At 36.7% G+C, this 23,772-nt stretch overlaps 2 protein-coding genes across 4 annotated transcripts; both read left to right on the plus strand.

Annotated features, from left to right (window-relative positions):
* Positions 1–3,797: 3,797 nt before the first annotated feature.
* LOC119997820 (reticulon-like protein B21) lies at positions 3,798–7,743 on the plus strand. 3 transcript variants are annotated; one of them, XM_038845023.1, is made up of 9 exons: positions 3,800–5,173; positions 5,274–5,327; positions 5,426–5,528; positions 5,613–5,687; positions 5,787–5,931; positions 6,024–6,093; positions 6,431–6,496; positions 7,226–7,348; positions 7,444–7,743. In XM_038845023.1, exons 1-9 carry the CDS (start codon positions 3,979–3,981, stop codon positions 7,602–7,604), a joined length of 1,992 nt encoding a protein of 663 aa, XP_038700951.1. In that variant the 5' UTR covers positions 3,800–3,978; the 3' UTR covers positions 7,605–7,743. The 3 variants fall into 3 exon arrangements, with proteins under 3 accessions (XP_038700952.1, XP_038700951.1, XP_038700950.1); XM_038845022.1 differs by having other exon boundaries at positions 3,802–5,173; positions 5,268–5,327; XM_038845024.1 differs by lacking the exon at positions 7,444–7,743 and having other exon boundaries at positions 3,798–5,173; positions 5,268–5,327; positions 7,207–7,348.
* Positions 7,744–20,622: 12,879 nt separating this feature from the next.
* LOC119996632 (CBL-interacting serine/threonine-protein kinase 6-like) lies at positions 20,623–22,496 on the plus strand. Its single transcript, XM_038843334.1, has one exon. The coding sequence runs from the start codon at positions 20,979–20,981 to the stop codon at positions 22,248–22,250; it is 1,272 nt and encodes a 423-aa protein (XP_038699262.1). The 5' UTR covers positions 20,623–20,978; the 3' UTR covers positions 22,251–22,496.
* The last annotated feature ends 1,276 nt before the right edge of the window (positions 22,497–23,772 follow it).

Raw genomic sequence — 23,772 nt, forward strand, 5'->3', positions numbered from 1 at the left:
TTACTCAAGCTCCTTGGTACTATTGTGTGGTTCTCCTCATAGCTTAAGTGAAGCACTGTCCTTGTTCTATTCTCCAATGATTCTTTGAAGTGGTCATGTTTAGTGTTTGGGTGTAGAAATTACCATCTCCCCTTGGATATAATTTTTATTAGCAATCAATCATTTTTTAAAAAAGTTTTTCTTGGTAATCATTCAGTTCTTTTATTTTTATTTGTAGTGGAGGGCATGATTGTATAAATTTTTTAGAATTTTCGATGGTGAGAATGTGAGATGGTTTGTGTCCAAAATTCCTAGTGATTGTAGCATGTGCTAATCACGTGCCTTCAACGGCACAAAACAATATTGGAGCCCATCACCTTATAATTCTCAACAATCCCAAACACCTTAACAATCCAAGGCCACATCCCAAAGCCTTTTTTTTTTTTTTTTTGAGTACAAGTACAAACACAATATACGACACACCACCAGATCAAGCTTATGAAAATACAGGTGTTAACAGGCCCCACGCAGGAGGCACAAATCAAGCCCACTCACCAGATCAAGCCTATGAAAGTACAGGTGTCTACAGGCCCCACGCAGGAGGCACAAATCAAGCCCGAGTCGCGCCCATACACGCTCAGCACCCAAGGCCCAACCGACACCCACCCATATGGGCCGGCTGTACCCAAGGCCTCCCAGCCCATACTAGAAAACCTTGGGTACTAAGGGAGACCCATACCTCCCCCTATAAACAACACCTTAGCTCCCACATCTTTCGATGTGGGACAATCCTATCAATACCCTCCCCTTCAAGACCAACGCCCACGTTGGTCGTGCACCATGGTCGACCACTCCGGCAGGCGCACCCCTGTTGGTCGAGCACCATGGCCGGCCACTCCACAGGCGCGGCCCCAAGTTGAAGGCACAACAGACGACACACCACCAGATCAAGCCTATGAAAATACAGGTGTCAACAGGCCCCACGCAGGAGGCACAAATCAAGCCCACTCACCAGATCAAGCCTATGAAAGTACAGGTGTCTACAGGCCCCACGCAGGAGGCACAAATCAAGCCCGAGTCGCGCCCATACACGCTCAGTACCCAAGGCCCAACCGACACCCACCCATATGGGCCGGCTGTACCCAAGGCCCTCCCAGCCCATACTAGAAAACCTTGGGTACTAAGGGAGACCCATACCTCACCCTATAAACAACACCTTAGCTCCCACATCTTTCGATGTGGGACAATCCTATCAATACCCTCCCCTTCAAGACCAACGCCCACGTTGGTCGTGCACCATGGTCCCTCCCCTTCAAGACCAACGCCCACGTTGGTCGTGCACCATGGTCGACCACTCCGGCAGGCGCACCCCTGTTGGTCGAGCACCATGGCCGGCCACTCCACAGGCGCGGCCCCAAGTTGAAGGCACAACAGACGACACACCACCAGATCAAGCCTATGAAAATACAGGTGTCAACAGGCCCCACGCAGGAGGCACAAATCAAGCCCACTCACCAGATCAAGCCTATGAAAGTACAGGTGTCTACAGGCCCCACGCAGGAGGCACAAATCAAGCCCGAGTCGCGCCCATACACGCTCAGTACCCAAGGCCCAACCGACACCCACCCATATGGGCCGGCTGTACCCAAGGCCTCCCAGCCCATACTAGAAAACCTTGGGTACTAAGGGAGACCCATACCTCACCCTATAAACAACACCTTAGCTCCCACATCTTTCGATGTGGGACAATCCTATCAATACCCTCCCCTTCAAGACCAACGCCCACGTTGGTCGTGCACCATGGTCGACCACTCCGGCAGGCGCACCCCTGTTGGTCGAGCACCGTGGCTGGCCACCCCACAGGCGCGGCCCCAAGTTGAAGGCACAACAGGATCATGCTATCATGCTTCGATACCATTGATAGAGTCGCGCCCGTACACGCTCAGCACCCAAGGCCCAACCGACACCCACCCATATGGGCCGGCTGTACCTAAGGCCTCCCAGCCCATACTAGAAAACCTTGGGTACTAAGGGAGGCCCATACCTCCCCCTATAAACAACACCTTAGCTCCCACATCTTTCGATGTAAGCCCACTCACCAGATCAAGCTTACGAAAGTACAGGTGTCAACAGGTCCCACGCAGGAGGCACAAATGAAGCCCACACAGGGGCAGACGAAGCCCACACACCTCCTTGTAAATATTCGGAGGTGAGACTAGAACCCATGACCTCAGTCAGGGACATGCAAAGTCATTGCCACTCAACCAATGACTCATTTGCACATCCCAAAGCCTTTGAAAACTACTATCATTCATCTTCACATTTCACAACTATTTATTTTATTTTATTTTTTCATTTTTAAGTCTTTGTTTTCTTTGTAATCTTTAATATAGAGACACCCATGATGCAAGTTAAAAAGGTGTTAGCTAAGAAAGATCATGAATTCTTTTTCTAATGAGTAATTTAAAAAGATGTCTCTTTTATTACAAATAAGATACCAATTGTGTGTACAAATAAAATACAATTGAAATCATCATATATATATATATTTAATTGGGTGGTTAGTGTCGGTGAGAAGACCTTAGAATGTCGTTTTCTTAAGGCACAATTTGGCCATATGGTGAGTGCTGGGAGTTGTACTGCACTCCTCTTCTTTCTATCATGTTTTATTTCATTTTATTTTTTTTGAAGTTCGGATTCCACCGACAAGTCTTCCACTCTAATTACTTCTAAACATTCTCCATATTTGACATTAATTAGAATAATCATTTTTAACAGTATTTTTTTCGTCATAAAGATCACCTCTTTTCTACTAGTTTAGCTTCCCAAAACACTTCTATACCCATTCATTAACCCTACTTTGTTAATTTATGGTACCCAATGTTAAGATTGTCTATACGGCATCGTATAGAAGTCATAAAGTGTAGAGACTTGTTAAATGTCCCTCATTGCTTGGGTTTTTTTTTAAAATTTTTTATTTTGGGTTTTTTATATAAGAAAATTCTCACTCCCTCTCCATCAATAAGATATTTTCTTTGAGTCTAAGTACTTACTTGGATTGATGTTTTAGAGAGTTAAATGAGGAGGGTTAAGGAGGGAGGGATAACTTCACCTTACTTGGATTGTAGGAGGGAGAGATAAAGTGGGGTGAAAGAGAAGGGAACATTTTGTTACTCCTCAATTTGGGGGGTTTTTGTGAGAGAAAAATTTAGTTTACCATTTTCTAAATCATCTCATTAACTCACATTTCTTACCTTTCATTAACTCACATCTTTTACCTATATCCTCTGTCCAAGTAAAGGGTGAGTCAAGGTAGTCCCCTCCATTAACTCTATTCTACCATTCATTTTTCAATCCAAGCAAACCCTAAGTGAGACCGCTCAAAGAAGAACAAAACATGCGGACTCAATGTATTCATGGGAATCGACAAACTCAAAATGGACAATATTATTAATATGAATGAGTTGAGATTTCTAACATGATATCAAGAGCATAGTATGGATCCAGTTTGTTGGATATCTACCTATCAACTTGTTGTGTACGACATAATTTGACTAAGTAGTGTGGGGATTGTGAAATATCACACATTGCTTGCTTGGGTTTGTGATTTATAAGAAAAGTCTCAAGTGCATGTGACACTAAAGACTTTAGGGGTCTTGGTAATAGTATCAGACATCCTAGAAAGAAAGAAAGAAACAAAGGAGAGAGAATCATCCTTAACATCCAAATCATTGCGACTTTGTCAGATTTTACCTTTCACTTTTTTTAACAGACACCCCAGAAAGAAAGGTAAAAGCAGACCCAAACAAGGCAATATATCTTATAAAACAATCTTCTTTTTTCTCTCTCAAAATTGCTTTGCGAAGACAAAGGGATCCCAATGCGACTCTCCCCAGTCCCCACCATTTCTTCAGCTTAAAGCTTCATATCCAAATCATCATTAACACACCCATGTCAGACTAGTACTCAATTACTGGACATACTAAAAGAGAAAAAGAGATGGATGTGAGTAGGAGAAGAGGTGGAGTGGCTGCAGGGTCTGTGTGGGAAAGCAGAATGAAGCTTGATGAAGTGAGAGGAGGAATCAAGGTCTTCAATGGTGGTGATGAAGATGGTAATCAAGAAGAGGGTACTGCGGATAGTCCTGCTGCGAAAAGGATAGTGAAAAGAGGGCAAACCCAGAATGTTGTTGGTGGGGTTGCTGTTAGTGGGAAGAGAAAGACATGGAAATCTGAGGGGAACACAATTCAGATAGCTAAATCACGATCTGATTCTGAAAAGAATTCAGAGGAACAATGCAAGGAAATTAGTGTTTCTGTGGATGGAGTCAAAAGGAGTCCAATTCAGACGAGGAAGGGAAAATTTGAAGGGAGTAGTAAGGAGCTTAGTTTGTCTGGTGATGGAATTGAGAGGAGCCCAATTCAGATGAAGAAGGGAAGATCTGAGGGAAGCAAAGATGTCGGTGTTGCATCTGTTGATGGAAATGTGAGACGCCCAATTCAGATAAGGAAACCAAGATCTGGGTCTGTTGAATTGTGTAAGGATGTTGAGGAATCTAGTTTGGTAGTAGTTGAGAGACATTCAGATCAATTAAGGAAGGTGAAATCAGAGGCAAGTAAGGTATTGAATCAGTCTGGCAAGAATCTTGGTCACGGTGAAGGTGAAATTGGAAGGAATTCAGTTCAGATAAGGAGGGCAGAGTCAGAGCCGAAGAAGGTTTTGAAAGAATCTGGAAAGAGTAGTGGTAATGGTGATTCTGCTGATGGAATTGATAAAAATCCAGATGAAATTGAGAATAAGGAATCTGATAATACATGTAAGGAGTTTGGTTTGTGCCAAGAAAAGGCCATTTTGAGCAATGTGAGCAATCTGGGTATGGTGAAACCACCTCCTGATGTGCTAGTTGATGATAATGGTGATGTTGATGATGCTGATGAAGAATTTGAAGAGGGGGATGAGGAAGTGGAGAGTGAGATTGAGAAGAGTATTGATGTTAAGGAAATCAATGAACCAGAAACGAAGCCTGATAAGGTTGTGAATGAAGAGAAGATTCCCAATAAGGTGGTCAAAGAAGTTAAAAGAGTTCACCAATTCAAAAACAGAAGAGCACCCACTCCTCCCATTGTGACCAAACAACCTCCCCCAGTTAGAAGGAGAGCTACTATCTATCAAAATCTTCCAAAACCTACTTCTGGTAAGCATATTTAGTTGGTGAGATTCATTTTCTTGTTTTTCTGTTTGGTTTGTTCTCTTGGTTTTATTGTTCTTAACATACTAGTTCCTTTTAGTTCCAGTTTCAGATGGATATCAGAATTTCCCACAAACCCAGAGCAATTTGCAGAGTTTAGGTGAAATTCCATATCTTGGGGAAAAAAATCAGATTCATACTTTGTTGGTGAATTTCTATGAAACTTGTGACTCACTTCCATAATTTTTCATTTTTCAGTGGATTTGGTGATGTGGAGAGATATCTCAAGATCAGCATTTGTCTTTGGAATTGGAACATTCATTATAATCTCCTCATCATACACCAAGGATTTAAACATCAGGTCAAGATCCTTCATAGTTGAATAAATTCCCATTTAGTATATCCTATGTTTCAAAACTAAATTCTGTTTGTAATGCCTCTACAGCTTTATTTCTGTGATTTCCTATCTGGGTCTTGTTTATCTTGCTGCCATCTTTCTTTACAGATCCATTATCTGCAGGTACTACTACCTCTTGACATTCTCAACAAGTTTTAGGACAAAAGCATAGAATCCTTTGTTAGTTGTTACATTAAAAATTGTTTGTTTGCTTGCTTTCAGGGGAGTAATAGACATAGATGATACAAATTATGTTCTAGGTGAAGAAGAAGCCATTTGGCTACTGAAATTGATTTTGCCTTACATAAATGAATTCCTGTTGAAATTAAAAGCTTTATTTTCTGGAGATCCTGCTACTACAATGAAGGTAATTTTCCTGCTTTTGCTCTGTTTTTTTTTTTCCTTTCTTTCTTTCTTGAGTGTATAAACAATAAGTCTATTCATTTGTGACCATGGCAGTTGGCAGTGCTTCTGTTTGTATTGGCTAGGAGTGGCAACTCCATAACCATCTGGAAGATGGCAAAGTTGGGTAAGTTTCACTATAATTCTCAAATCAACCCTAAAGAAAAATGAAACCTTGCAAATAGACAATTATGTCATGGTGATGTAATTGTCTTTCCCCATTGTTGCCAGGCTGCGACCAGATTCAAAAAATTGTATAGATCTCATATTAGTAAACAGACTGAATGTCTGTGATTAAAACTGCAAGAAAACTAGATGTCTGTGAATAAAACTGCAGTGAACCCTTTCATCATAACAAACCCACATTTGGCAATTGGCATAACTTGCCAATAAGGAGTAGATTACTGCTAAATTCTCTGCATATTGTTTTGACCTTTTTTGGCTGACAGATGGGTGTTGTTCAGGTTTTCTTGGAGTTTTCACTGTACCAAAAGTCTGCTCTTTGTACTCAACACAGTTAACTTCATATGGTAAATCTCCTTGAATTTAATGCCTTTTCATTGTCTGTCTGTCCCTGTCTGCATATTTGGGCTATGATGATAGCATGCCTTTAGATCAGTAGAGAAATGGTACACTTGCAGTTGGTCATAGACTGAGAGTAGATTTCAACTAAATTTGACCTCTGGAGCTTCTGCAGAAACGCAATTATGATTTTTGGGCCCAATCATGTAACGGCTCTTTTGGTTTCTCGGACGATTACGATTTCATGGGCCCTACGGGCCTCATTGGCTCACATTTGTATTTATGTGTGGGCCCACAGTTGTCCATCTACTTAGTGGTAAAACTTAAATTACCTTAATGTTGTTGGGTCCTGACTCCTGAGTAAGCCCAACATCTAGGATTTTAGGCCTACCATTAGAATGGGCCTCCTTCTGGTCCTTCCCAGTAGGCCCAAATTATCACTGAACCCACCACGGTGTAGGATTATTATGCTCATTTTTTTGTCGGGTTCAAATTTAAAAAAAAAAAAAAAAACCTCCTTAACCGCTCGAGTGGTCGCGTGTAACCACTTATATGATAGCCCAATGGTGAATCAATCTCTCTGGGCGAACCCGTATGAACTCGGAAGGTTATGATTTCGATTCCCACATGTAGTAATACCCTTGTGACTATGCATTGGGCTTAGAAAGTTTGTATGATATTGTTCTCGGTTATTAATAAACTATTAATAAAACATTAGATTACAATATTTTGTGAAGCTAAATTTTGGGTGCGAAGATTTGGGGATGCATGGGAGTCATGTGCACACAAGAAAGCAGTGGGCTTTGCAATCTTTACCCTCGTCTGGAATCTCTCTTCAATCGTTGCTCGCATTTGGGCAGGTGAGAATTTACCCACAACTCCCCTGCTTGTAAATCAAAATTACTGTTTATAGTTGGTTTTTTTTACCGTGCAATGTGGATATACTGTTGTGCAGTGTTTATGTTATTTGTGGCCGTCCGATACTATCAACACTCGCTGCTGAGAGATGAATGGGCGGAGTATGATGACGCTGCAGATGAGGAAGCGTGGGATGGACAGATTGGAGGACAAGGACCCACCTTAGTGGATGTAAATAGGGCAAAGAAGGGAATATAAGCAATTACATTCGAGCCACTAGTTGAAGCGGTAAGGATGATGTGTATCACTCTAATGACTAGAGTTCGAATCTCGATCCCTTCTCTATTCTTATTTTTTTTTTAAGGAAAAAACAATTATGCAAGCTTTCATAGTCTTTTTTTGTTGCAATAAATTTCTTGAAATTTGGTTTAATCTTCCCCTTTTTTTTTCTAAAGAATAAGAAAAACAAAACAAAACAAGAAAAGGGGACCAATGCTGTTAAAGGCCTATAGGGCCAGTGCAGCTGAACAATCAAAGTTGTGGAAGAAAATGGGCTTTGATCAAACATTGAAAAGCCCAACCCAAACACAAGCTCAACTGATATCCCAGTTCATTTTATTTCCAACGGGAAAATTCAGACTCAAACAAAGGCGCAGTAATATCAATCCGAGTACAGAAAAGTGGGAAATCGAGATGAGTCTTGATCTAGTAGCAGTGACAATTTTGGTATGGAAAATCACTTTTCTTGGTCCAAATTAACTAGAATGAGTTGGTGTTAGGCTTAGGAAGACGAAATCATGCAAGCCGGTATGGGCTGACCCAAAACGGATAAAGTATTACTAATGCAGATGGGTACGTTGTTACCCACGAGATGACATGCCTAGTTTCCTAGGGTAGGATTGGATGTGTTGATGTTAGTATATATATATATATTTAAAAGAATTTTTATGTGTATTAATTTGATGTTCTTATGTGTAGAGAGTATTCTTACATAGAGATTCTTAGCTATTTTATTCTGGGAGCGACGTTGCTATTCATGACTGCTAGCACAATTCCGAGATAGAACCACGAAATCATTGGGCAGCACATGTGTTAGGTGCAACTTTCCAACGAGTTCAAGACTGATCTGCCGAGACGACCAGTTGATTGAACTAGAAAATGCCATGCTTGAGCAAGTGTTCCAATCATTTATGTAACTGAAATAAACCTAAAAGTAAGGACCAGACATGAGACAACCGCATATATAGAATTGAAGTATTGACTCTTTGTTTTTATATCGTGAACTTATCTAAGGCATGACCCTTTAGACCCACTCCGACGAAGTAAGTATTCCTGGACTCGTGCACCATGCCCTCGAAAGTTTTCCTACACGGGATCATGGTAAGTCAGTAAAATTTTACTGATGGGTGTGGCCCCAAAGTGTTGACAAGAAATTTCGAACTTGGGACCCATGAACTTATTACATGGAATTAATTTCATGAATCAACTCGGCCAACACTTTAGGATTAACAGAAGTATCGACATTTTCCTTAAACAACAGCAACGTATTTGAGAGTGACAAAACAATGTTGGAGAGTTGAGACCTTAATTAATTAGCTAGCCAGATCGACTACTCAATCATTCTTAAGGGTTTTTTTTTCCGACAAACAAAGGATTACATCTAATGGTGCGTTTGATACGAGGGTAATAGGGTGTAATAGTTACAAGGGTAATTAAATTTTAAGTTTATTTGTGTTTGTTATGTCAGTATAACTTTTACTCCTGTAATAAATTTTAGTAATTGAGCTTATTTTTTACTCATTAAGTTTACTAGTGGGGGGACCTGGGTAATAAAAAGTAATGAGAAGTTTTACTCCAACCTATTACCCCTTTAAATAAAAAATTCTGAAAGCCCATAAGTTATACATACACATATATATTATATATTATATATATGTATATATATACACGTATATATTATATATTATATATATATGTATATATATATACATATATATAAATATATATACACACAGACACACACATATATATAGACACATACATATATATAAATATATATACACACAGACACACACATATATATAGACACACACATATATATATACACACACACTCACATATGCACTGTCTGTGTGTATATACACACACACACATATACATACACACACATATGCACTGTCTTTGTATATATATACATATATATATATACACACATATACATACACACACACATATACATATGCACTATCTGTGTATATATATACATATATAGATATATATATATATATGTATACATATATGTATATATATATACACACATATACATATACACACACATATAAATATATACATATGCACTGTCTGTGTGTATATATATACATATATATACAGGAATTCTTCTATGTGGACCAAAAAGTATGGACCAAGTTTGTGGACCAAAATCCAATGATTGTAATCAATCACAACATAAATGGGGGCCACACATTTATTATGGGATCCACCACATCTATGGTTGAAAAACAAGTCCACAAACTTGGTCCACACTATTGGTCCACATAGGAGAATTTCTATATATATATAATACACATACATATATACATATACACATATACACAGACAGTGCATGCACTGTCTGTGTATGTGTGTGTATTATATATATACATCCATATTTTTTATATATATAAATATAAATATAAATATATACATATTATATATATATAAAATAAATAATGTCGGGCTTGGGTCGGGCTCGGGTTGAGCCAAAATTGGCCTGAGGTGTCTGGCTTTGGGTTGGGCTGACCCAAAAAATGGAGCCCATGCCCGCCCAAGGGGTCGGGCAAGGTCGAGCTCGGACCTAGGCCCGCGGGCCAAATGATGACCCCTACTCTTGTGTTACGTCTTTGTCATGGATTTGAATGTTATCAGATTATTTTGTTGAAATTGTTAACAATTGTTATTATATATATATATATGTCTGGCTGTGTGTGTATATATATGCATATGTATCTATATTTTTAAAATTTTGGTACATGAAAGTCATAACAATAAAAAATATAATCTAACTTTTTTCTAGTTTGGTTCATTACAATAATAACAAACAAAAGTAATGGTATTACACCAGTAATGTATAGTCTTAACAAACAAGAGTAATGAATACTTGGGTAAATTTTACCCTTCTTTACCAAACAAGGGTAACACTTATTCTCCATAATTATTATTACCCTTGTAACATTTACATGGGTAACAAATTATACCCCCAAATTCTTACCCTCTTACCAAACGCACCCTAAGTAAGATGAATCCCAAAATTATGATCAAAAGTATCATGGCCATTATACATCCAAATCTGAAGTTCTTAAGGTTGAATATATGAGTAGTCAATTAAAGCAGAGAGCTTGGGTGTCTAATATTGATTCATAAAAAGTTGCATTATTGAACATGTTGTCAATTGAGACAGTTGAAATTGAGTGCTAAATTGATAGCTTAGCTTGAACAACAAGATATATATATATAAACAAAAAACAATTGTGAAGTCCTGAAGGTCATGATCAAATGCATGTAATGGTGTATTATTGTTGAGTCTTTGAACATGGGATGCAATCAATGTGACTTGATTTATCACCAGCTCTCCTAGACATCAATCTCAGCAGGAGAAAGAAATTCATACATAAGAGCATTGTAATGGACCTAAACAATGTTACCAACTCGTCTACTAACAAATAGAGTGGTCGAGTTTAGGCCTATATCAAATAAATTTTAAATGATAAATTTATATGTTTTTTTAAAAAAAGAGTTTAGTCCATGAAATTATTAGATGGACCCCAAATTATGGCTAACTAGAGATTTCGTGTATATATATATATATGATGATTGCAAAAGACAACTTGATGAATTATATGTATCTCTCATTAGTCATTTCCTGTGTTTGATGATTTGATCGATCTAAGATACTTTATGTCTCCACTGATGAGCATGTATAATATTTACAACTGACCTAATCTTTGATTAATTAGTTGTTTAAGAAAGATTCCTTTGTCTATTCCATGATCAAAAAGTACTAATAATAGGATTGGGGTAGGGCCAGTGTTGAAAAACACTGGACCCAATCAGTGCATATGCTTAGCCGTCAGATTAATCTGACGGCTCAGTAAATACTCCTTTTTTTTTAAAATTTTATTTGAATAGCCCAAATCTTTGCATAAGTAAATATCCTTTTTTTATTTGACTAGGGCAAAATAATAATAAAGAAGTAAAGACACACAATTAATTTCGATATGTCAAAATCTCTTGTACCTTAGCTCATTTTTGAAAACTTAGTGACACTACTTATTTATCAGACTATATATGTGTGTGTGAATTCTCACATAAAAGTAAGGGTTTTTTTTGGGATTTGGATGAGTGAGATGACATGTGCGTCCAGTGTTTTGTGTCCCACATTTCAATCAATAATGAATATATAAGTGTGAGCATTCACACACACACATTTGTGAACTTGTTTTTCAACTGTAGATGTAGTGGATCCCACAATAAATTTATAGCCCCACTTATTTCTCAATACAAACAAAAGTAAATTGCTAGAAAAGAAAACACAGCTATAAATAGATTGCAATTCACTACCATATTGGTGACTTAATCTCCTCATATCCCACAATCATTGTCGCTAAATTGTACCCTCCATTATTGATTTCATTAACATCATATGATTGTGCTAATTTGTTGTCATATATAAGTTTCTCCTTGGTGATTTGATTTCTCCTTTGACCGTTATACCTCCCAGCTGGATTGGTGTCGTGGATGTGGGCTCTTTATACTCTTGAGGGCCCAACAACTCCATTCCATCGCCTAAACTAGCAATGTAGATATTTAAGAACAATAGCAAAAGTATAATGATCATTTTGATGGTTTAGAGTTACTCAATCCGATGTATCAATAGAATAGGTCCAGCCAAAATAATAATTGTCTAAATTAATTTCAATCTAAATTAATCCACATGCAGAGGCGGAGCCAAGGCCAATGGTATGGGGTCAAGTGACCCCATTAAAAAAAATTCATATACCTACTTATAAAAATTAGACTTTGACCCAACTCCTATAACATATTTCACATATCTTAGAGTAATCAATAAGAAATTTAAAGGGCCCAATAAGATGGACTTAGTTTTGTAAATTATTGTATTATTTTTAGGTGTCTTGGCCCATTAGTGGTTAGTAATCATTTCTTCTTTAAAGACCCATAATTTATCATTTGAAGTTTGAGCTTTCTTGTTTTTGTTGTGATTGTGAATTGTTGGGTTTTGATACTATTATTATGTTTGTGAAGTGAATAGACTAGTAACTTAGTAAGTCCGAGAGCATACATCAGACATAAGCACATAGTACTTGACCTTGAGTAGTTAGTTCTTTTCAAAAAGATTCGATAATTCACATTCAAAATATAAAAAATTATCCACAACATTTATACATCAATTTTCAATTATTAGTTACTTTTGTCCTATAATATTTTGATTTTTAATATGTTTTCCATACTCTTGAAATTATCGACAACATTTATCGACAATATTTTTAATTAAAATTGTGATACAACATATATATATATACTATCCTTGTTCTCCAAATAGAGAGGAAGCTGTAATAACAGATATTTTGTCAGTTGATTCTTAATAAAATACAGGTTTCCTTAAAAAAAAAGAAGGCTTCCTAGTTTGATTTAGTTTATAGACGAATGATATAAGTTTTAAGATAAAAAGATATACAGAATGAGCGGGACATAACATATCATCAACTTGTAACAAAGCCAACCTGAACCAGAAAAAACCGGTCAGCATACGCCTCTCTCTTTTTTGCCCTTACTCAAAACAATTTTCTAATTTTTTTTATAAATTATTATCTCTTTATTTATTTTCAACTCCTGTTTGTTGGTGGATCGATATATTAGCAATAAATGTCACATTACATTACGTGTGTTTTATTCTGTTCCAAGTCCACAAGAGCATACCATTACATTATATATATATATATATACATGTAATAAAAATCATATATACATAAATATATATCTATATATTAATCACATGGGGGCTAATTAAACTAAAATTAACGTTAAATGTATTGTTGGCAATAAAACACTCGACTCACGTCACGTCATTGGTAGGAATTTTCTTCACCATGTCTGCAATCTGCAATTCGAAGCAGTTTCTCAACGGTAGTTGTCGCATCATAATTTCTTGTAGGATGATAAATTACGATGAATATAATAATGACCGGTTACAATATTCGATACGTAGAATATTTGTAAAAATGTAATAAGAAGTATTTATTGACCTTAATACCCTTATGAGAATGAAAAGGGCATATAATATTTTGTTATTTGAGGGTCGAAAGTAAATTTCGTTATATATTGACCATTCTCTCATGTAATGAGGAATGGTCATTACAACCCTCTTTGTAATGACGGTTACGATTAATATGGTCAACAATCTTATTCAAACATTTATATTATAATTAGTATATATACCCTAAAAATTCTAGGATTGTCCGACTTGTTTGCTGATGAACGAGTAGGTTTAGGGCATTGATTTTTGTTCAATTCGCTAAACGAGTTGAGGTCTTGGTAAAACTTGACTTGATTCGTTTACACCCCTAAACGTGGACCTACAAAGAGATGATAAAACAATAATACATTAATGAGCACACATATCTCTTTCAAGACAAAACTCTCATGTCCTTTTATGTTTCCATTCAAGAAAGAACAAATGCAGATAAAAAGCATCAATGGATGAGAAAAATTTGTACTTGTTATGGAAAATATCGTAACATGGATGTGAAAGAAAGAAACGAATAGTTATCAACAATTAAATTATTATACCAACGAGTGGTGGCTCAGTTGACAATCTATTATGTTAGGCATATGTGTGCCGAATAATGGTCTATTCCAATGAGAAACAAATTTCTCAATGGTATTTAAAATTATAAAAAAAAACAATTAAACTATTATATCCTAACAAAATTGTTAGGATAATTAGTATGAAATGAAAATTGGATCTACAAGGTGTTGGTGGAATAGAGATATGATCCTGTTTAGTTTCAATTTTTTTTATTTTCTTTCTTTTTTGAAGTCAAATGATATATTACCATATCAATGGAAAATTTAAATTTGAACTTTCTCGCTATAACTAACAATTGGAGACTAAAACAGTAAAATTCAATATAAGAATTACATGTGGTGGATTTCCAATGATGTTCTCATAGACTCGTGTAGCCGACCCCAAACTTTTGGGATAAAGACTCGGATGATGATGAAGAATTAAATGGGATTTTTATTTTTGCAACCAAGTAATTAACAAGTGAGTGTATGTGTTAGATCTAAACTAGCAAGTTTGACATTTAAAAATAATAAATAACGTACAACGATCCCTTTTGACGGTGTGAAATTGCTCAACTATCTCAATAGACGAGTTTTTGATTTTTTTATCAAATTTCAAACAAAACTTGGTCTTTTTGGCATTATTTTTGTACGAACGCTCTACGGAGCCTAAACTACCAATTTAGACATATAAGAATAATAGAAAGAGTACAATGGTCTCTTTTGATGGTTTGGAGTTACTCAATCCGATGTATCAAAGATTAGGTCAAGCCAAAATAATATTTTGTAAATTTCAATCTGAATAAATCCCCATGTGCTGCTGGCTTAGTGAGTTTTGCACAATAAGAGGCACATAAATATTTCTAAATGTCAAAATCTCTACTGCCCTTCCATTCCATGTGAAAGTGACATAAAATACATGTTTTAGATCTATGGATTCATTGTAATAAATTAACGACAATGATAATGCGTGCCTTAAGACACTAAATAAAGATGTAAAATGTGCATTGAAATCTGAAAAAATATGTATTTTAAGTTGAAAAAATTAGATGAGAAAGTATTCATCACACATCACGTATTGTGATATATTATAATGAATCATTAACAATTACCGTAGGACAGACGTTATCAATACTTATCAAGACTAATTAATCAATAATCATGGTTGTGGTTGAAAGTAGGACTAGAAGTACACAATAGTCAGTGAAAAGCTACGCTCATAATTAAGTACACGACGCATAATTGGTAGATTAATTATATGATGTTGAACCATAAAATAAGGTATATTATCAATATATAATTGCGCGCATGCTCTCCAAAATTGGTGGCTCCATCGGTGGTGTAGAATTTCAAAATGAGTGTTAACAATATTCTCACATCAATTGGATCTAACCCATTTGTTTGGGCCTACGGAGAAACAAAATTATGTGGACCCGATATATTCACAGGAACTAAACAACCCAAAGCGGACAATATAACAATATTCTCACATCGGTTGGTAATGCCAACCATGTGTGCTTTATAAACCTAAGTCCACCCTTAACTACTAACAAGGCTCTTTTCCTAGGCTTGAGTGAGTTGGGTCTAGTCCATTTGCTTGAGCCTAAGGAAAAACAAAGCTGTGTGAATCCGATATATTCATGGAAACAGAACAACCCAAAACGGACAATATTATTGGTGTGTATGAGGATGTAGAGTTAGGTCTAGCCCACTTACTTGGGCCTAAGGAAAAACAAAGCCGTGTGAATCCAATATATCCACGAGAACCGAACAACCCAAAGAGAACAATATTATTGATGTGTATGAGGGTGTGAATTTACAACAATGAGTGACTAAAACTTGCCTTAATTATTCTAGTCGAGGATTTTCACAACAAAACTACACAAAAACACAAAATACCAATACATCCACATCAGCAAAACACTTCTCCCAATACAGTCATATAAGCAAAACAAGTTTCACAATACAACCACATCAGCAAAAGACAACATCTTTGTTGGCCCAATAACACTTTACCATCGCAAGTGCCCTTAGTTGTTAGTTGGTGACATGACTCTTGCTTCCCCCAATAAAAAGGAAAATTAAAGATGTATATGACATATATGTAGCTTAGACATATATGATGACTCGAATGCTTTAGAACCTCAAATTCTCTTTTCTTTTGGGTAAATAAATACAATTCGATCTATGACCTTCTTAAAAAAGATAAAGTGCATACATGATTAATTAGCAGCCATGCTCACATGAAATTATATATTGCATGTGGATAAATATATACATCAAGTCACAATTCGAAACAGGCTTTTAAGTATGGGTGCAAATGGACAGGGCCGCCCTCGAGCAGTTCTATGATAGCTCAATAAAGGCTCGGATTGAGCTCGGTTCTTTTATAAAGGAGCCGAGTTAGGGCCTAATTTCAAGCTCGTTTAATATTGATGCTTCTGAGTATACCCTAAAAATTTTAAGATAGCCCGACTCGTTTTGTTAAACGAGTAGGTTTAGGGCCTTGATTTTAGGTCAGTTTGCTACGACTTGATTCGTTTACAATCGTGGGTCCTACAAGGGGATAATAAACACAATAATACATTAATGAACACATCTCTCTTTCAGACAAAACCTCTCGTGTCCTTTTCTGTTTCCATTTAAGAGAGAACAAATGCAGATAAAAAGCTTCAATGGATGAGAAAATTTTGTACTTCTTATGGAAAATCTCGTAACATGGATATGAAAGAAAGAAAATAATAGTTATCTCAACAATTAAACTATTATATTATAACAAAATTGTTAGGATAATAAGTAGGAAATGAAAATTGGATCTACAAGATGTTAGGTGGAATAGTGATAGAGATATGCTCCAGTTTGGTTTTCAATTTTTCATTTTCTTTCCTTTTGAAGTCAAATAATACATTACCATATTAATTGAAAATTTAAGAATTAAATGGGATTTTTATTTTTGCATCCAAGTAATTAACAATGCGAGTGTATGTGTTAGATAGTTCATGCTTATCTATATCACAATAGTTAACAACCTTCCACAGCTGACTTACAGTTACCAAAAAATTTTGTATTTTATTTGCTAAACAAGATCACTCCCGTCCAAATTCGAATAAAGGAGCATTGTTTCAAATAACAAATGAGATTATTAGAGAGGAAAACCAATTAAAAATATATTATGAGAAAATCATTTAAAATGATATGAATATGTAAAACGTAATGATAACGGTGTTGCGGTTAGAAGAATTGAGAGAACTTGTGTAGGGAAGAGTATAAGATAACAATAAAACTTAACAATACACAGTTTGAAATAATAAGAAATGATGTGTTCAATATAAAAAATAAAAATATGGAAAATAACATATTAATATCACTTTTAAAACTGTTGGACATCTAGCTTCACTCCAAAAAACTTTATCCCACATAAGTTCATTTTTATTTTTTATAATATTTAAACCATTTAAATTTTATTTGATTCTTTTTTTATCCCTTTTTCAAATAGGATTAGATCTAATATAGTTTATTTCTCTTGTTACTTTCTCTATATACTACATCTCTATCTTATCTCACTGCATCTTCTCTCTCTATTGCGAGATCTCTCATCATAGCAACTTTCTCTCCTAGTGCATCTTTCTCTTTCTCTCTCTTTACTACATCTTTCTCTCTCTCATCTTTTTTTTTTATTGTCGTTTTGGTCCAAAAATAGCAGGGCATTATGCATCTCTGTTAGGGGAGTCTAACGATAATAGTGGTACTGCGAACTGTAGTCGAAATCGATCGGATCTGAAGTTTTTTCAAAACAGTAACATTAGTCGACCAAGGTTACTGTTTTAAAACAGTAAAGTAAGCTGATCAATGTTACTATTTTAAAATCGACATATCTAGTGACCATTTTGGATCGTATATGGCTTGGCATTGTGTGTTTCAATGAGGGGATTCCAACGGTGATGGTGGTATGGCGAACCACTGCAGAAATCGATCGGATTTGAAGTTTTTTTCAAATAGTAACATTGGCCGACCAATGTTACTGTTTTGAAATAGTAATATTGACCGACCAATGTTACTGTTTAAAAACAGCCAGATCCGATGACTGTTTTGGGTCATATCTAACTGGGCATTGTGCGTCTCAATGAGGGGATTCCAAAGATAATGGTGGTGTAGCGAACCGTCTCCAGAATCGGTTGAATCTTAAAGCATCCACATCAGATTACCTAAATATGAGTCTGTATGTAAAATAGGGAAGAAATATAGAGAACTTGTCAAAAAACACGTATGCATCATATTCCTTAAACTCCCCTATTTGTAAAGACTTGCTATCTAGGGAACTACGGTAGCATTATGTAAGATTAAAATAATGTTATTTTCTCTCCCCATTCCTCCATCTTCGCCGGTCATCGACGACTTCGGCCAAGCAGCTATCCTTACTCCTCGTTGATAGCTTGTCAATAAAAGTTCCATTTTGGTAAGAAACAATCTCATTTTCGTAAATCTAGTCTTCGTCTCCGTTCGTCTCTATTTTGGTAAAATTTCTTGCTTATGGTAGGAGTGAGTCTGAACTCAAAATTCTTGTGAGGCTTTGGATGAGAGAAGGTTCGACTCTCAACTCTGCTAGTGCAGTTCTCATGCTTGTGAAATGTGAAGGTGCAGCAGAGAAGACGACCACTCAAAAGAAACAAAATTAAAAATAGGTCAAAATCGTCGTCGTTTAGTGAATAAAGCAAGGCTTCCCTTTACTCTATGTTGTAGGGTTTTTAGTAAGAATAATAATGTTTATTACTATATTATTATTTTGGCATTTTTTAAAATAATGTTTATTATTATTATTTTGGTCTTGGTAAATGTTTATTATTTTGGCATTTTTAAAATAGCATTAATTTATATTAATATAATAATAAAAGAAAGAAAAAGAATTATTAATTTAAAGGAGTAAAGAATATGATAGGAAATTTGATACAGTATTATTTAGATAAGGAATCTATAAAATAAGGAAAAAAAGACATTTTATATGTAGTTTAGGAAATCTGTTAAGAGAAATTGATGCAGATGCACTAAGATTTTTGTCTTGCGGTGGTCTCTAGTTTTCGATCGTTTTTTGGTCAAATGGACGGCCATTGGTGATGGTGGAATGTTGATCAAAGTATGTTCATAGTGATGTGAGCTTCAGTTTAGGTTAGATATCAACGGACAATATTAAAGAGAGAAGAAGAAGAAGAAGAGAAGTATAATTGTTGTAGGAGGAAGAGGATAAAGGTAAAAAAATAATTACTACGTCAGTGATACCTTAGAGGAATAAAGTTTTTTAAACTGAATTTTTTTGTACGAATTTAAGTGTTTAAAAGTTTCATAAGCGAAACCGACTTGAAATTTTCTCATAAAAATAAGTATATATGACCTACATATAAATATTAGGTAGAAAGCAATACTAATAATAAAATTTCCGCAATTATTGATTTTCTACTAGTGCAATGGGCCCAAAATTTGTTGGGATTCACTCCAATGATGATAATGATTTTGTAAACAAGAGATTATTTACTTAAATCAGTAGGGTCCACCACATATCTAGCTTTGTATACACTGACGTCACACCCCACGGTTTACAGTACATATCACGGCCAATTTATCAAATGACTAATAAGTAATAAGTAATGTTAAAGGTAATTTGATAAATTTGTAATAATCATCACTACAATAGAACTTATCACAAATTGACATCGAGAATTTCGACTTCTAAATTCAAAGGTGGGCCCCAAAGAAGTATTATTTAAACTTTTTACTATAATTAGGGCCAAAAAAAATTGATTTCTGGTAGGATAAGATTATGTATTTATGAAATATTTATATGTTCGAACCCTAATTCGAATTGGATTTAAAGATGTATTCAATTTATCAAACTCAGATTGGTTTAAATTCAAACAAGTAAATCAGACAATAATCTAGTATGAGTTAGAGTCCAAACAAGTAAATCGAATAAGATTTATTTGTTTAGACTAGAACAAGATTTTAAATCGGACAAAATTTTTATGTTTGGATAGAGATTTCGGACAAATAATTTATGTCTAAATTTATTTTAATCTAAGTCGGACAAATTCGATCATCCGGAGCGAACAGAGTTTTATCTCACCCTTAACTATAGTGCGTATTACAGGGACATATTTGTCATTACGATGACGTTACCATTGGCGATTGCAAACCACTAAACAATAAAACCGCATCAACCTTACAGGACGCGTGGCAAAAGACCACTCGTTAAAGAATCCCGGTGAGCCTGACAACTCATCCAGATCATGATACGTGGCAAACATTAACGTGACTCAAAACCGTCCGATCACGCCTTCCAAAATGGTTAATCTAGTTAGGGGTAGAACCGTAATTGCATAAACTCAATCATAAATCTGCTATATTATAATGAACCATTTATGCAGCGGAAGAAAGAAGTGAGAAGCCAAACTCGGTCTTGTAAGCTCATGCCATAGTTTTAATTTTTCCTCAGTTTCTCTTCGGAGAGTTTCTTTGGGGAATGCGGAGAAATGAGAGGACCTTCCCTGACAAAGTCTGAGCTGAGTGGTCGTGCTAAGAGGAGCGCCGGCGGCAGGACTTGCCACCGGAAACACGTCGAGGACGGGTGATCAACTCGGACTCACAATCTTCATATTCTGTCTCTTTCCTTTTTCTGTCACAACTTTCGTCAAACACATTCACTGTAAACAAAGCTCTTCTGTGTATATACCCAAAAAAAATCCTTCGTTTTTGTAATTTTCTGTAGCGAATCTCAGAAAGATGCCGGAGAAGGTCAGAGACGGCAACCCGACCTTGCTGGATGGAAAGTACGAGCTCGGCCGTATGCTTGGCCACGGCACCTTCGCCAAGGTATATCCCGCGCGGAACCTGCGGACAGGGAAGAGTGTGGCGATGAAGGTGGTTGGCAAGGAGAAGGTGATTAAGGTCGGAATGATGGACCAGATAAAGCGCGAGATCTCCGTGATGAAGATGGTGAAGCATCCGAACATCGTCGAGCTACACGAGGTCATGGCGAGCAAATCCAAGATCTATTTCGTCATGGAACTCGTTCGTGGCGGCGAATTGTTCTCCAAGGTCGCTAAGGGCCGCCTGAGAGAAGACGTGGCCAGAATTTATTTTCAACAATTGATTTCCGCCATCGATTTTTGTCACAGCCGCGGCGTTTACCATCGCGATTTGAAGCCGGAGAATCTGTTATTGGACGAGGACGGGAACTTGAAGGTCACGGATTTTGGACTCAGTGCCTTCTCTGAGCACTTGAAGCAAGACGGTTTGCTTCACACGACTTGTGGCACGCCGGCTTATGTTGCGCCTGAGGTGATTGGGAAGAAAGGCTATGACGGCGCCAAAGCGGATCTGTGGTCTTGCGGGGTAATTCTATATGTTCTCCTCGCCGGATTCTTGCCATTCCAAGAAGACAACATCATCGCCCTGTATAGAAAAATTTACAGGGGAGACTTCAAATGCCCACCGTGGTTCTCTGGTGAAGCTCGTAGATTAATCACAAAGCTTCTCGATCCAAATCCTAATACTCGAATTACCATCGCCAAAGTGATGGATAGCTCTTGGTTTAAGAAATCAGTGCCCAAGTCCGTGATGAGTAAAGCCGAAATGGAGTTCGAAGCCCTGAATTTGGATGGCGACAAATCAAAACAGCCAGAGACGCTTAACGCCTTTCACATCATATCTCTATCGCAGGGGTTCGACTTGTCGCCGTTGTTTGAGGAGAAGAAGGAGGAGCTGAGGTTCGCGACTACGAGACCAGCGAGCAGCGTGATTTCAAGGCTTGAGGAGGTGGCGAAGTCGGTGAAATTCAACATCAAGAAGAGCGAGACAAGTGTGAGATTACAGGGGCAGGAGAGTGGTAGAAAAGGACGATTAGGAATTGCGGCGGAAATATTCTCCGTGACGCCGTCATTCCTGGTGGTGGAGGTGAAGAAGGAAAACGGTGACACTCTGGAGTACAATCAGTTCTGTAATAGTGAGCTCCGACCGGCGCTCAAGGACATCGTCTGGACATCCCCCGCCTAGAACTCGACACTTGCTTGAATTTCATATCCAAAAAAAAACCCAGTAATTTATGTGCTCTGAATCGTAATTGTTCTTTGTTATTGTCGTCAATTTCTTATTGAAATTCAGTTGAAATTGATCTGATCTTGTGTGTTTCAATCATCATCGAGTCAGTCAGTCGTGATTGTTGTTTTTGTTGTAAATTTGTAATGTCTTGCTTGTGTTTGTGAAAATGCTCAAATGGATTGGTTTCTTTTATTTGCGTAAGCTCTCTCTCTGTAGTTGTTTTCTCTGTTGAAACCGAAACCGTGTCAGGTTCTGTATCCAAGTCCATGATTGAAGATTCAAAGCCAATCCCCAGAATATGCACGCTTAATAGCAAAAGCAATAGGACATTTTTATTGGACCAATAAAAATCCTATCTTTATTTTATAAAAAATCAAATCAAACACGTAACTCAATATAATCATATCAATAAAATATAAATTCAGATACATTATCTATTTTCACATAACATGGAGCTCAAGAATATTTTATGTCTTTCATGTTGTCCTAACAAAACTACACCAAAATATCAAATCTCAATATAATCACATCAGTAAAACATGTCTCTCAATATAATCACATCAACAGAACACGTCTTCTAATATAATCGGGTTTAGTGCATATAGGTCACTAAAAGATACCCTCGTTTGCAATTAGATCACCCAAAGAAAAAAATTTCAAATTAAGTCACTCAATGTTCTAATTGTAAGCAATTAGGTCATGAGGGTCCAATTCCGGTCAATTACTTACCGGAATTTGCTGACATGTCATAATTTTGCCACATTGAAAAATTAATACCTGACGTGGCATTTATAATAAGTTAATAACAAAAACATGTCATTTAAAAATTAAAGAAAATTAGGTGGAATTTCTAGTGTGAAAAAAAACTAGAAAATAAAAAAAAAAACAAAAAAAAAAAACACTCTTGCTTCCCCTTCCCACCAGTCGCAGTCTTCACTCTTCCATTGTCCTAGGGTTTATACCTTTCAACTTCTGTAGCAGAATCCAAAGGTTAACGTGACGAACTGATGGCGTTGCAAGGCCTTGTTTTCGAAGCTCAGATCTGGGTGCTGAAGTAGTTTGGTTCTGGGATGGATTCATTGAAGGTGATGAGAGGCTTAATCTCCGACTCTTTGTAGGACTTTGGGCTTGCTTTATTGTGGCAAGGGAACCAAGGGAAGTCATCTTCATTAGACAAAGCAAGAGACAACCGCTGCTTCTAGATGAACTTCACGCCTAGACTGGAAGGAAAGGAAGAGGTTTAGGGAGAATGAGAGGGAAGGGGAGCGAGAAGGAGAGGAGTCTCTTCTATTCAGCAAGGGAAGTCATGTACTCTGCCAAGGCAAGAATCGAAGACTACGGCTTGGTGATCTTTGGTGGAGATGAAGGTTAAGAGGGAGAATGGAGGCGGAAAGAGGGGACAAAAATAGATTTAGGTTTTCAATTTTTTTTAATCTGACATTTTTTGTTTTTTTAATTTAAAAAATGATATGGTGTT

This window comes from Tripterygium wilfordii, chromosome 4 (genome assembly GCF_013401445.1).
Source record: "Tripterygium wilfordii isolate XIE 37 chromosome 4, ASM1340144v1, whole genome shotgun sequence".
Taxonomy (NCBI): domain Eukaryota; kingdom Viridiplantae; phylum Streptophyta; class Magnoliopsida; order Celastrales; family Celastraceae; genus Tripterygium; species Tripterygium wilfordii.

Excerpts from the sequence above, each read along its gene's own strand:
- LOC119997820 (XM_038845022.1), top strand. The coding sequence starts at position 3,979 with ATGGATGTGAGTAGGAGAAGAGGTGGAGTGGCTGCAGGGTCTGTGTGG. Across the intron at positions 5,688-5,786 it reads TACAGATCCATTATCTGCAG|GGGAGTAATAGACATAGATG; the intron begins GTACTACTACCT and ends GCTTGCTTTCAG. Across the intron at positions 7,349-7,443 it reads CGTTGCTCGCATTTGGGCAG|TGTTTATGTTATTTGTGGCC; the intron begins GTGAGAATTTAC and ends ACTGTTGTGCAG.
- LOC119996632 (XM_038843334.1), top strand. The coding sequence starts at position 20,979 with ATGCCGGAGAAGGTCAGAGACGGCAACCCGACCTTGCTGGATGGAAAG.